Source organism: Polyodon spathula, chromosome 52, assembly GCF_017654505.1.
Source record: "Polyodon spathula isolate WHYD16114869_AA chromosome 52, ASM1765450v1, whole genome shotgun sequence".
NCBI classification, from domain to species: Eukaryota; Metazoa; Chordata; class Actinopteri; order Acipenseriformes; family Polyodontidae; genus Polyodon; species Polyodon spathula.
This window is the reverse complement of record NC_054585.1, coordinates 279,443-292,713: the sequence shown is the minus strand read 5'-3', so window position 1 is coordinate 292,713 and position 13,271 is coordinate 279,443. Positions and strand designations below refer to the sequence as shown.

General features: G+C 42.7%; 1 protein-coding gene across 12 annotated transcripts in view; it reads left to right on the top strand.

Annotated features, from left to right (window-relative positions):
• Positions 1 to 13,271, top strand: part of LOC121307062 (dynamin-1-like) — a 126,940-nt gene that overhangs the window by 11,789 nt on the left and 101,880 nt on the right. For all 12 annotated transcript variants that reach the window (XM_041239169.1, XM_041239168.1, XM_041239165.1 and 9 more), the window contains exon 2: positions 8,340 to 8,413. In XM_041239169.1, the coding sequence (XP_041095103.1) occupies positions 8,340 to 8,413 (74 nt within the window). The remainder of the gene's footprint in view (positions 1 to 8,339; positions 8,414 to 13,271) is intronic.

Sequence of the window (13,271 nt, the reverse complement as noted above, 5' to 3'; positions counted from 1 at the left end):
GGCGGAGGCAGAGGCAGCTCCTGCTGCTCTGCGCCTGCCGGTGGAGGTGGCGGAGGCGTGTAGTCTCCTGGCGGCAGAGGTGGGAGCGGCGTGTAGTCTCCTGGCGGTGGAGGTGGGAGCGGCGTGTAGTCTACCCTTATTACAGGGGACTGGTGCGGCTCTCCCTCACTTGCAGAGGATGACAGCAGTGGGGTCTCTCCCTCTGGCACTGGAGACGACAGCAACGGCTCATCTCCCTCTGGCTCTGGAGACGGCTCCTCTCCCTCTGGCTCTGGAGGCAAAACCAGCAGGCATTCTTCCTCTGCTGGTGGAGACTTGGGTGGTGGACGCTCTGCCTTCCTCTTCTCCTTTCCCCTTCTCTGCCTTCTCCTCCTCTTCCTTTCCTGGGCCAGTTCCTCCTCTCCATCTTGGTAGGGGCAGCGGAAGGGACAGTTGGCAAACAGATGGTCCTGGTCGCAGAGGAGGCACCCCGGCGATGGCTTGTTAAATCGCCGTGGATGTCTGGCCATTAGGCGGCACTCCTCCTCCCTGTCCTTCACCTCTTTATCCTCCTTCCATCCCATTTTATTTATTTATATATATTTTTTTGTAATCCTTTTTTTTTTTTTCTCAAAAACTGCGGTTCCTGCTGTAGTCTGACGCTTGGAGGCGCTGTTGTCCCGGTTCTGACACCACATGTCACAAAGACGGCAAGGGTGGGTGGCGTCAGACCAGAGACAAGAAATAAAACAACAAGAGAGAGGTGGAGTTTGGTGGAGCAGAGCGAATGGTCTCGCTCAGCATTTAATAAATAAACAGAACAGCAAAACACAGGGCATGGCACTGGTAGCCAAAATAAACAGACAAACAAAACAGACTATACAGACAAAACACAGTGAGCTTCTTTTTAACGATTATTATTTTTCTTATGATTATTTTTACCTCTGTCTCCAATCCCGTTCTCCATTCACCGAACACACAATCCCGAGTGAGTGAAAACATGCTGCTTTTATGCAGCTGTACCGAGACTCGATTGCTAATCAATCATTCAGTTGGAGTCGCGGTACAACTGCACGTGAATTAATAAAGTGCAATTCCCCGTGCTCACATATTACATTTTACCTGCACGTGAAGTGCTGTGCAATCCTTGTGCCTAAATACAAATATACATTTTAAACACTTGTGTTACACAGACCCGTTTATATCCTGTGTACCAATGACCATACACCAACATTAACACACAACACACAACACGCAACATATAATAGAAAATACACACAGTGGCGGGCACTTTGTCACAATCATCCTTTACATAATTCATTACTTTAGGGCAGTAATTACCACCACAAGATGATGACAATATTATTTACCCACCTGTTATTTCATATCTATTATATGTATCATATGTATTCTATGGTTCTTTGAATTGTGTTTTGTTTTGAAGTTTCTGTTGTTCTGCAGTTGAATTTCCTTGTCCTCATTTTTCTCTTGTACTTGCAGTGACAACCAAAAAATGCAGCTTGTTATACAACTTTAAAAAGTTCTGACATAGGAAGGGGTATTTTGCACATATATTTTTTTGCATGTACAGACATATCAATGCGAGGATTTATTTCTTGCAATAAAATGTGTTACCATGGTGTGGCAAGATGGCTTACGTAGTGAAATGGTCATCCAAAGCAAGGGGATTTCAGTCTGAAGCCCAAGTCAGTTAAAAGTCTGAAATGTGTATAACACAGTGTTAGAACACTGGCCTGAGTATAAAAGTGTCTTTGTTAGATGTTCTCTGAGTTAACTAGCATGTTACCTAATTAACCTTTTGTCACCAATTATTGTTAACAGGTGAGGGTCCATGATTACTATAAATATAGGTAGCATAGGCACATGTTTGTTAGTCCTGAATGTAAGGGAGCAGAAAATGGCAAAATACTCTTAAGCAAAGAAAAAAGACGGTCTGTAATTACTTTAAGAAATGAAGATCAATCTTTAAGACAAGAACTTTGCAAGTGTCTGTAACTGCTGTGACCAAGACCATCAAACGATTTTAAGAAACTGGCACTCATGAGGACTGAACAAGGTCAGGCAGGCCAAGGGTGACCTCAGAATCAGAAAACAAGTTCATTTGAGTCACAAGTCTACGAAATCCAAAATTTAGAGACAATTTTCAATTTTCTTGAACATTGCTTTGATACTCCTTATGTTTTGTTTTGTATATTGTAACGTGTTTCATTTTCAAGTATTTACAGAAACGTGTACGACGTAAAACATTGTCAGTTTTGAAGTGTACTCATGCTTTTGACTGGTACTGTGCATGTGACCATCTCAAAATTAGTAATAAATTAATCAATCTGGAGACGATCACATTCTGTACAAGTTTTGGATGGGGACGTTTAACCCCATCCATGCAGCAAAACAATTAACAATAAAATAACATGTTTTTTACACATATAAACAATACATTCAAATAATAATACAAAAACATAGAATACGCACAGGGGCGGGATTTACAAAATATGGTCCAATATCCGCACGGCAAACAGACTAGAAGTGCTGATTTTGGACCATATCTAAACACACTGGATTGTGTTAGTGAGCTTATAAAATGGCACTGCATTTTATAGCTATGCAGTAAGCAATTGAAAGAGAAAAAAATCAATTAGCACACAAGTAATTCGAGACAATTGGTACAGTAACCTTGGTACTGTTACAGAGGATTCCACCTTAAAAGAATCGGTAGTGATTGATTAAGATTGTTTTTTTTTTTGTGATGATGCTTTTACACTGAAAATGAAGCCCTGAATCTGCTGTTTCCATGACAAACAGGCCTGTTGAACAGGATGCGAAGACAATACGACAATCAGACCCCCTTCCGTTCTTATTCTCTCAAAGCTCCACTCTGGTAGTTGAACAGCTTCCAGAACCAGGAAAGGAACAGTGTGGGGGGGGGGGGGTGGGGGGTGGGGGCTGTGCAGACAGTAAGCACACATACTACATGGTGTTAAGCAGATATGATGAATGCAGGGCAAAAAGAGATCTTTTAAAAAGGAATCATCTCTGTGCTGATAATTACTGCCGTGCTGAATGATGAAGAGGATTCAGACTGTGCTGAATATATCCAAGTCAATTATTATCTACGAGGTGGTGGTTTTATTCCTGGAGATGAAAGCTTGGCTCACACGTGCTTTTGTTGAGCTGTATGAAATCATATTGTCAGTCAGCTTACTGGAGTTAAACATCACTATCTGTGGCTGGGCACATGCCTAAGAGAATGTCTCAAACACTGTACAACAGTGTAGGGGGAAAAAGTGAATCAGTTATTACATTGTGTGTAGACTGTCATTGTATAGGAGATGTCATCTCATGCAGTTTGAGCGAGAGGACTACAAAGGGAAGCTGAGTGGTTCTGGCTGCTCAAACTGTGCAAGATAGCACAAGAAGCGATGCGTCGGCATTATCTGTGACAGCAGCTCTTCACCCTACACATTGCGCCCTGTTACATACATAGACTCACGTTGCAACCATGGATACAGTCTCTCCCGTTACTCCCTAAACCGCTTTCTGTCACTTCCCCAAACTTACAAACTTCCTTTATTTAAAAAGCCACCCAACCATTTGTTCGAATCAAAAGGGTTATTCAAATTAAGAACAAACAGAAGGGGGTTATTGTCTTTTATTTGAAAATTGGAACATCTTAGATTGCAGACTTAATCCTTGTTGAGGTCTGCTGTTGTTTTTCTAGGAATTTGGAGTGCTTTCAAAGAAAGAAATATTAAAAAGTAAAACAGGCTGATTCCTTAACATTTCCTTTACAATTGAATTGAATTCCAAGTTCCTGTTGTTCTAGCAGAACCTCTAAAGTCATTCTTGCACAATGAAGGCAATGTGTGTCCAGCAAACAATTCAAAACTACAGAAAAGCAGCAAAGCAGAAAGCTTTATTTATTTAATTCACTTAATAATTATTAATACAAAATTATACTAAATTATAACTAACTAAAACATTGGAAAGACTTCATTATTATTTTTCATATGGGCTGAGGTACAGTTATAGCACTTATCCATGTATTATACAATCTTTGAATGGACTGAGGTTGTAATAGTAAAGCAGCTGAAATGCAGTGTAACATTAGGTTACTTACCGTAACCCTGGCTCGCTAAAGTCGCTGCTTTAGAGAGGGCATGTCCTAGAGTCCATATACCGTGACAAACAAAGAGCTGGTCAGAATGACGCAGAGCTCTTGTCCTATCCACATAACACCTTAATTCCTGCACCAGGCAGAGGAAGTTCAATCTCCTATCCTCCAGACTCCAGTTCCACAGACTGGTTCATGTGGAGGGCTGTGATCCTTAAGGAGGAAAGCAGGGTTTGTACATAGTGACACTCTGCTGGCATCGTCCCAAATATGCATACAGGAGCTGTGCACAACAGCGCCTGCAGCTCACTGACACGCTTTTGGAGGTGATAGCCAAGAGGAAGACTGTCTTCATAGATAGATACTTCAACTCTATGGAGTGTATGGGCTCAAGTGAGAGCCTCCTGTACAATATCAAGGCTCCATTCGGGGAGAATGACCCTCCTTGAATGGCATAATCGCCGAGCAACCTTGAGAAAACGGGTTGCCAAGAAATGTGCACCCTGAAATATGGAATCAACAGGGGCATAGCATGCACAAATGGCTGCCAAATACACCTTCAGTGTAGAAGGTGACCTACCAGCGTCAAGCAGTTCTTGCAGAAACTGCAAGATAACTGGCATAGGGCAAGAGACTGGGTCGTGACCCTTAGTCTGACACCAGTTCTGAAAATTTCTCCACTTATGGGCTTATAACGACTAGTGAAGCCTACCCTAGCGTTCTGCAACATGTCCATGATGGGTCAGATAGCCCTAGGGCTGACTAACTGTCCCGTTCAGGGGCCAGATCCAGAATTGGAACCTGCCTGGTTCCAGATGCCAGAGAGTGCCTTTCGAGGCAAAGCAGGATCTCCCAGGGCTGGTCTTGTATGAGCTGGCACATGGGCAAAAACCAGACCGGGGGGCCACTAGAACTGTCACCTTCTCTAACCAGACCTTGTCTAAGAAGGCTGGGAGCAGCAGTATTGGCGGGAATGCGTAAAGGAGTGTCCTGGTCCACTCGTGGGCTAGGTCATCGACATCGAGAGGACCGCCTAAGCAATAGAGGGAGTACCACAAAGGGCGGTGTGTCATTTCCACTGAGGCAAAGAGATTGACCTGCGCCTTCCTGAACCATTGCCAAATGCACTCCACCACCTGAGGGTGGAGCTGCCACTGCGACGGATGCTTACCCTCCCTCGAGAGGAGGTCCGCTGCCCAGTTTGCTACTCCAGGAAGATGCGTTGTCCGCAGGTTCCTTTGTGCCCAAGTCAGGAGCCAGAAGGCAATGTGATGTAAACCCGGGGACCAAAGGTCACCCTGGTGGTTGACATATGCCACTGCTGAATTGTTGTCCGTCCGGACCAACACATGTGCCCCTTGTAGCACCGGGAGAAAGTGATGGAGAGCAAAGTATACAGTCTGAAACTCCAGCATGTTTATGTGCAGGGATGTCCAATGGCCTGACCAGGTGCCGCAGACTCCTCTGCCTTCCCAGACTGCCTCCAACTCAAGCTGGAGTTATCTTGAGCGGCAAGCCAGCTTTCAGCACAAATGCAGGGGAACTGCAGTCGACTTGGAGAAGCTCATTCAAAAACACATTTAGTAACACAGAGGTCTTACCTTACAGTAGATGAGAGGCAAACTAGAAAATGGTATGTTGGTGGTCATCTTCGAATTGAAAGGGAACCTATGCTTTCCAAAGTACTCTGTTGAGTTCGGTTCATTTTCTCACTATGTCTGGTTAACACCAGCTGGATTATTGCAGAGTTAAAGAATGATAATTTAGATAATTTAAAAGAGGTCCCTGTGCTTTCTCAGAGACTGAATCCTTGACTCACTGTCTGTCTTTCAAAGAGACTGAACTATTATTATTATTCATTTGTGTGGTGCCCCTTTGTATACAAAGATATCTTGCCTGATGACATGATGGGTCACAGTGGCAAGATGCACGTTCAAGGTCCCAGACACCTTGTTTTCGTACGTCAGGTGAGCAGGATCTTCAGCGCTGCGTTCTTCGGTATGAGGTGGCACATGGGCAGTTGTACCGACCGGGTGACGTCGATTGAACTGTCGCCTTCTCTAACCAGACCTTGTCTAGTGAACTCTGCTGGATCAGCAGTATTGGCGGGAACAAATTAAAGGACCTGCAGCTCACTGATCCGCTTGGGCGAAGATTGGTACTGACTGCATTACGTGGTATGCGTCGCAGTTCCCGCACAACACCAGGGGACTCTTCACAGTTGTCTATGAAGGGATTTACAAGGGTGGTGAACCCATGCCTTCCAACTGGACCATGCAGGATCATTTGAGGCTGGTCGCAGTCTTCACTGCAGACTACCAGGACCCTGATCTGGGATCCAGACTGACCCTGCCAGCGAGAGCCTTCAGTGAGTGGTCTGACACTTAAAGCACTGGGATTTCAAGACTGATCCGTGAGGGGCCAACAGAACATAGGACTTCTACCACGCTTTGGCACGGAACAGTGGGAGGTCTACTCAGGAAGGATGATCCCAACGGAGGCTCCTGGACTGAGTAACAAGCTATGAACGACTGGACCACTGGGTGCAAACCCGATTGTTGCAAGTGGCAACCTTGTGCCCTGCAGTACCCGTTCATCTTGCTGATCACCGAGTGAAGAATCCTTGTGATGGTATTGGACCTCCGTGAGGATTGCAACGCTTGTCTTTTCCAGGACCAACACTCTCCCTTAATGGCCGTTGCCCATCTGAGGACTTAACTGTGGATGTGCCACTGCGACGGATGAGAACCGCCACTCAAACGGATGCGATGCCCTTTGCCTCGGCAGGAGGTCCGTTGTCAGCAGGTTCATGATCGAGAACGCAACTCTCGCAAGCTCATGTTCAGAAGGCGTTACAATACACGTTGTCCTAACAGCTGAACAGGGAACCTATGCTTTCCAAAGTACTCTGTTGAGTTCGGTTCATTTTCTCACTATGTCTGGTTAACACCAGCTGGATTATTGCAGAGTTAAAGAATGATAATTTAGATAATTTAAAAGAGGTCCCTGTGCTTTCTCAGAGACTGAATCCTTGACTCACTGTCTGTCTTTCAAAGAGACTGAACTATTATTATTATTCATTTGTGTGGTGCCCCTTTGTATAGTTTTATGATTTATAGTATTATTATTGTTTGTGGTGCAGGCGAAAAGCTGCAGCCATTATTGTTATTGTTTTATTGTGATTTTAGAAATGCTGCTTCATAAGTCTCATTTTATTATCACAGACTTAATTTACAAATTAGCTCCACCTACAATTTGCCCATGTATATATAATTAAGGTTTGACACTCCTTAAAATGCATTAGTGGTGGAGTGCATTGCGTGGCGGAGCGCATTGCGTGGCGGAGCGCATTTTGGCGGTGCTAACACAGCCTTAACTTGCCAAAGTGTCATGATACATACGGTGCAATTTTAAGGCCATCGCAAATGCTTGATTCATGCTTTTCACAAATCCTTTGTGTGGGGGGAAAGGGACTTAGGAGTGTGTAACTGTGTGTAAAACTGCGTGTAACTGTGTAAACTATAGTGAAGGCGAATGCCTAGCTGGTATTGCAGCGCTTCACTGCAGCTTCTTGGCTCTGAGTCTCTAATACCTGCTGGTAACAGCTTAGGCAGTGACGTCACCCTGTCATACAGAGACATTTTATCAAAAGAGACTTACAGAGACCAGAGGGTTAACTAGCATCAACAATGGCTGCAGAGTCACTTACAGTAGGACCTCGGTTTTACATTTCATCCGAAGGACGGTGCACAAGGAGGTTAAGTGACTTGCTTAGGGTCACACACAGCGTGGCTGGGCGGGGATTTGAACTGCAGACCTGATATCAAACCCTTTTATTGAACCACTGGACCACCAAGTGGTTAAATTAAAGAATCCTTGACTCCCTGTCTAATGTCATTCTCAGAGACTGAATCCTTGACTCCCTGTCTAATGTCATTCTCAGAGACTGAATCCTTGACTCCCTGTCTAATGTCATTCTCAGACACTGAATCCTTGACTCCTTGTCTAATGTCATTCTCAGAGACTGAATCCTTGACTCCCTGTCTAATGTCATTCTCAGAGACTGAATCCTTGACTCTCTGTCTAATGTCATTCTCAGAGATTGAATCCTTGACTCCCTGTCTAATGTCATTCTCAGAGATTGAATCCTTGAATCCCTGTCTAATGTCATTCTCAGACTGAATCCTTGACTCCCTGTCTAATGTCTTTGTCCTCTCTTCTTCTGCAGGGACTTCCTTCCCCGTGGATCTGGCATTGTCACCCGGCGTCCTCTTGTTCTGCAGCTCATTAACTGTCCAACAGGTAAATCTTTTTAAAAAACAAAATTGTTGGGTCTCTGAGTGGCTCAACTGGAAAAAGCTTGGCAGTGTGGTGTGCAGAGTGAGTCAAACAGTCAAGGGAGTACAGGTTTGTGTACCGGCTGTGCCAAGTGGCTGGTAACTGCTAGGGATTCGAGATGGAACGCCACATTGGCTCTGGCGCGCTACATGTTAGGGAGGCAAAACCAGTTAAACTAATTTAGCATACATAACCCTATATCAGTGTACAAACCCAAGCAGTGCTATCTGAAATATGGTCAATGTTAATTTCTTATTATTTTCAGCAAATACCATAGTGGATGGTAAAACTGTGACAGCTTTGCACATACAGCAAGCTCTATGAAGTTGCTTTGTGTAGCACTCACACATATATATATATATATATATATATATATATATACTTTCCTGCTTCCATGTATTGTGGTTCAAACATGCACAAATAATGAATTTCTTTACTATAACCATTGCACTGAATAGCTCAGAACCAGAGCTGCTCATACACATTCTGGTTCATTTATCTGAACCTTCTAACAGGACTCTGACTCCATGATACAGTTGTAAGCATGTGCGCTTACATCTGTCTTTTTGGGTAGCAGTTTCAGATAAATGACTGCCTACTCAAGAGCTTGCCCTGTATAAATACCTTCACATAAAGTGGATGCAAGAGCACAGTCCTCTAGATTTCATGCCTTTCACAGAGCTATGAAAGCCGTGGGATTAGAGTGGAGAGACACGGCGTCTCAGGAGGCAGCTCTAGAGTGGAGAGACACGGCGTCTCAGGAGGCAGCTCCAGAGTGGAGAGACACGGCGTCTCAGGAGGCAGCTCCAGAGTGGAGAGACACGGCGTCTCAGGAGGCAGCTCCAGAGTGGAGAGACACGGCGTCTCAGGAGGCAGCTCTAGAGTGGAGAGACACGAGTTCTCAGGAGGCAGCTCCAGAGTGGAGAGACACGGCGTCTCAGGAGGCAGCTCCAGAGTGGAGAGACACGAGTTCTCAGGAGGCAGCTCCAGACTGGAGAGACACAGCCTTGTTTTGTTGATTGTTGTCTGCCACTGAACTAGCTGTTGATTTGGTGCAAGCAGAGGGCTGAGTTGCTCCAGCATTCACCCCAAGGCAGCCTGTTTATCAGTTTATTCAGATATGTTTACACACGGAAAGCCTCCCCCCCCCCCCCCCCGCACAGCGCTCGCTGATGACATCTACATAGATGTTTGTTCGGATAGCTGCTATACAGTGCACTTTTTTGATTAGTAAAAAAAATCTTTGAGTTGGCAAGTTGGTTTCAAGAAGAAGCTTCTGTTTCAGCTGCTAACTAGATGGAATTGAATTTAAATAGGACTCTCCAATCCAAAAGAAATGGTACATAACATTAGCAACTAGATATTAGTCTGTTGTGTGCGCTGTTTATCAATCACCCTTTATGTTGTGAGGCATTGCTGGTACAGATTATGACCCCTTTCTCTAGAACCGCACTGCAGAAGAGCCAGACTTTGTGTGTTTATCTTTTTAACGTGTGTGTATCTGGGCTATGACAGCAATGTAATGAAATGGAGGCTTAATGCATACTGCTATGAGCACCTGACTACCGTGTCATCTACACTTGTGATCATAAAGCTTTAGACTAGGGCTGCCCAAATACATTTTCAGAGTAATTATGACTTCTTAAAAATGCATACATTTCACAACAAAAAAGCTCCCTTTCCCTCATCTATTCAATTGAGTACTAATCAATGGCAATTCACTTTTGTACTGAGTGATTTAAAAGCTACATGGAACAGAATGTTCCTTTCACCCAGGGCTGACATTTTTATTGCCGTTGTGAAAATAGCAATTGCTACTGATTCGTCAATCAGCACCTTTCCCCAGCCCTGCCTTAAAACTGACCAGTATTGTATACTGGGAGATGTTTTAGGTTGTCGAGTTTAATCAGAAGTTATATTTTGTACAATCTACAATCCCATAATTCACTGCAGAGATGTTGCTCACAGTGGGAGAGCGTCACATTTCTATGAAAATCTGAATAAAGGTGAATATGGACTTAACCTGTTCTGTCATTAATAAACATGCACCAGTGAAGAAGTTTAGAACTAAAAATCATTTTAGTCCCTGGTTTGATTCTGAATTGTCTATTTTAGTTCAGCAAAAGAATCTAGCTTGGCTTACAGCGAGGACTACCTGGTCACAGGCCGACTAGCTTTCCTTTAGGCAAATTTGTAACAAACATACACAGGCAATAAGAGAGGCAAACTTGACTTTTATAAGCAGCAATTTTCAAGCTGTGGATCTGATTCTAAAAAATTATTTTAGGCTATTCATTGTTTGGAGAATAAATCCTCTTTCTCTCGGTTACCCACATTGTTGTTAACAGACAAATTGCGCATGGCTGATTTTTTTCAATCGTCATTTCAAAGTAGGTTGCATATTTGATGCAGCTACAGTAAATCCTATAGCTAGCCCCAATCTGCCAAAACTTGATTCTACTGATTCTGTTGTCTGTCCTTTTAGTTTTTCATTACACACTATTACTGAAGCTGAAGTGTTGGAGGAGCTGCTTAAAATTTACCCTAAAAAGTCAGCTGGGTCTGATGGGTTGGATCCCTTCTTTTTAAAAACTTCTGCTTATATAATTTCTGCACCTATAGCTAATTTGTTTAATCTTTCGCAGAGTTATCTATGGCATGGAAATCTGCTGCCGAGATACCCCTTTTTAAAGGGGCAGTAGATCTGCTCCTAATAGCTATAGGCCAATTTCAATTTTGCCTTGTTTGTCTAAAGTTATGAAAAATATTGTAAATAATTAGCTAATTAACTTTTTAGAGACTAATAATATTCTTTCTGATATGCAGTCCGGTTTTCGTTCTGGACATGGGTGTATTACAGCTACCTTGAAAGTACTGAATGTTATAATAACTGCCTTCGACAATAAACGTTTGTGCAGCTGTTTTTATAGACTCAGCTAAAGCATTTTACTCTTATTCTTTTAAATAGACTGAGTGACATTGGTTTAGCTAAGGATTGTCTTGCCTGGTTTCAGAACTACTTTTTTGTTCGGGTTCAGTGCGTTAAATTCGACAGATTTACTTCTCAACCCCTAACTGTTACAAAGGGTTTGCCTCAAGGCTCTGTTTTGGCCCTACCCTTTTCTCTATTTATATAAACAATGTGGCCCAAACAATAGGCAGCACCTTCATTCATCTTTATGCAGACAATCCCCAGTTGGCTCCTCCATCACTTCAGTAATGCACAATCTGCAGCTTAGTTTTGTTGATGTCCATCAGGCCTTTTCTAACCTTCGTCTTTTATTGAACTCTAATAAAACCAATTTTATGTTGTTTAATATAAAGAACCCTGTTGGTGCAGGAAATCACAAAATTGTTACTTGTGATGGGTCTGAACTAGAACAAGTTCCATCCTAGAAGTATCTTGGAATCTGGGTGGATTGTGCACTGACGTTCAATACACACATTAATACTTACAATCTAAAGCTCAGTCCAGACTTGGTTTCTTATACCTTAATAGGGCTTGTTTTACTCACTCAACTAAACATACTCCAGTTCAAATGACCATTCTTCCCTTTTTTTTAATTCCGGTGATGTCATTTATAGAATGGCCCCAGGAGCGCTCTCGGAAGACTAGACATTCTTTACCATTCAGCCATTAGATTTGTTACTGGTGCACCATTTCATACACATTACTGCGATCTTTATTCTTTAAGTAATTGGCCTGCCCTGCACACAAGGCATCTAACGCCTTGGCATCTGTTAATTTATAGATGTTAGGTGAAGTTCCAACCTACCTGCATAATCTACTGCATGTTGATCTATCTTCTTACAATTTACAATCATGTGACTTTATCAAGTTGGTAATAGCGAAGGTCTGTACAGTCTTTGGTCGTAACTCGTTCCAATTTTCAGCAGCTAATGACTGGAGCGAGTAACACCGAAGGCTGAACCTAGATAGTTTTATTTCAGTGAATGTGTTTAGGCGCAGATTGAAAGAGTGTTCACTGATATCTGGGCTTGCTGACATGTTTTTTTTGTGTGGGTTGTTCTTGTTGTTTTTATATCACTGTTTTATATTTGCTGTATTGACGTTGCCTCTTAGCCAGGGTGCCATTGTAAATGAGAATTGGTTCTCAATTTACTTACCTGGCTAAATAAAGGTTAAATAAAAAAAAATAAAAATAATTGTGTAATTGTGTAACAGTAATTGTGTAGACAAGTGAAAGCTTTGTTTTGTGTTGTGTAATTTGCCATTTTTTAAGAAGTTTTATTTTATTTTAATCAATGCATAGCAACTTAAAACACGTTTAAGAGATTTACTCTGAGAATCTGCACATTAAAATCCACACTTTTACCATCACAGGAGACAGAATACATCATGCCAGTGCAAAACACCACAGTGCCCTTTACACTTATACCTTCACTATTATAATATCTGTGCAAAGGTTCCCTGTATGCAATGGAAACTGAGTGAGCCGCTATTGGAAATATTCACATGTTATAATTTATTAAATAGCATTTTATTCATAAAAGCTAAGATAAGGCAGATACTTGCCAGAATTTATAGCATCTATACTGTAGTATACCAACATCCTGTAACACCTTGAGGGGACTGAACTAATACTAACACCGTGACTGAAAAAGTAAAAATACACATACATGTAAAGTATGGATGAATATAGTAAGTAGGCTCCAGAGAAATCCAAGCTTTTATGATGTCAAACTGGGGCTGGAGGAGGTGGTTTTTTATCTTGGGTTCAGCAGCCCTGGAGTTCTCTTCTGTGGAGAGCCTGGTGTGGTTTGAGAATGTGCTTTGAACACTTTGCTTGGATACTGATTA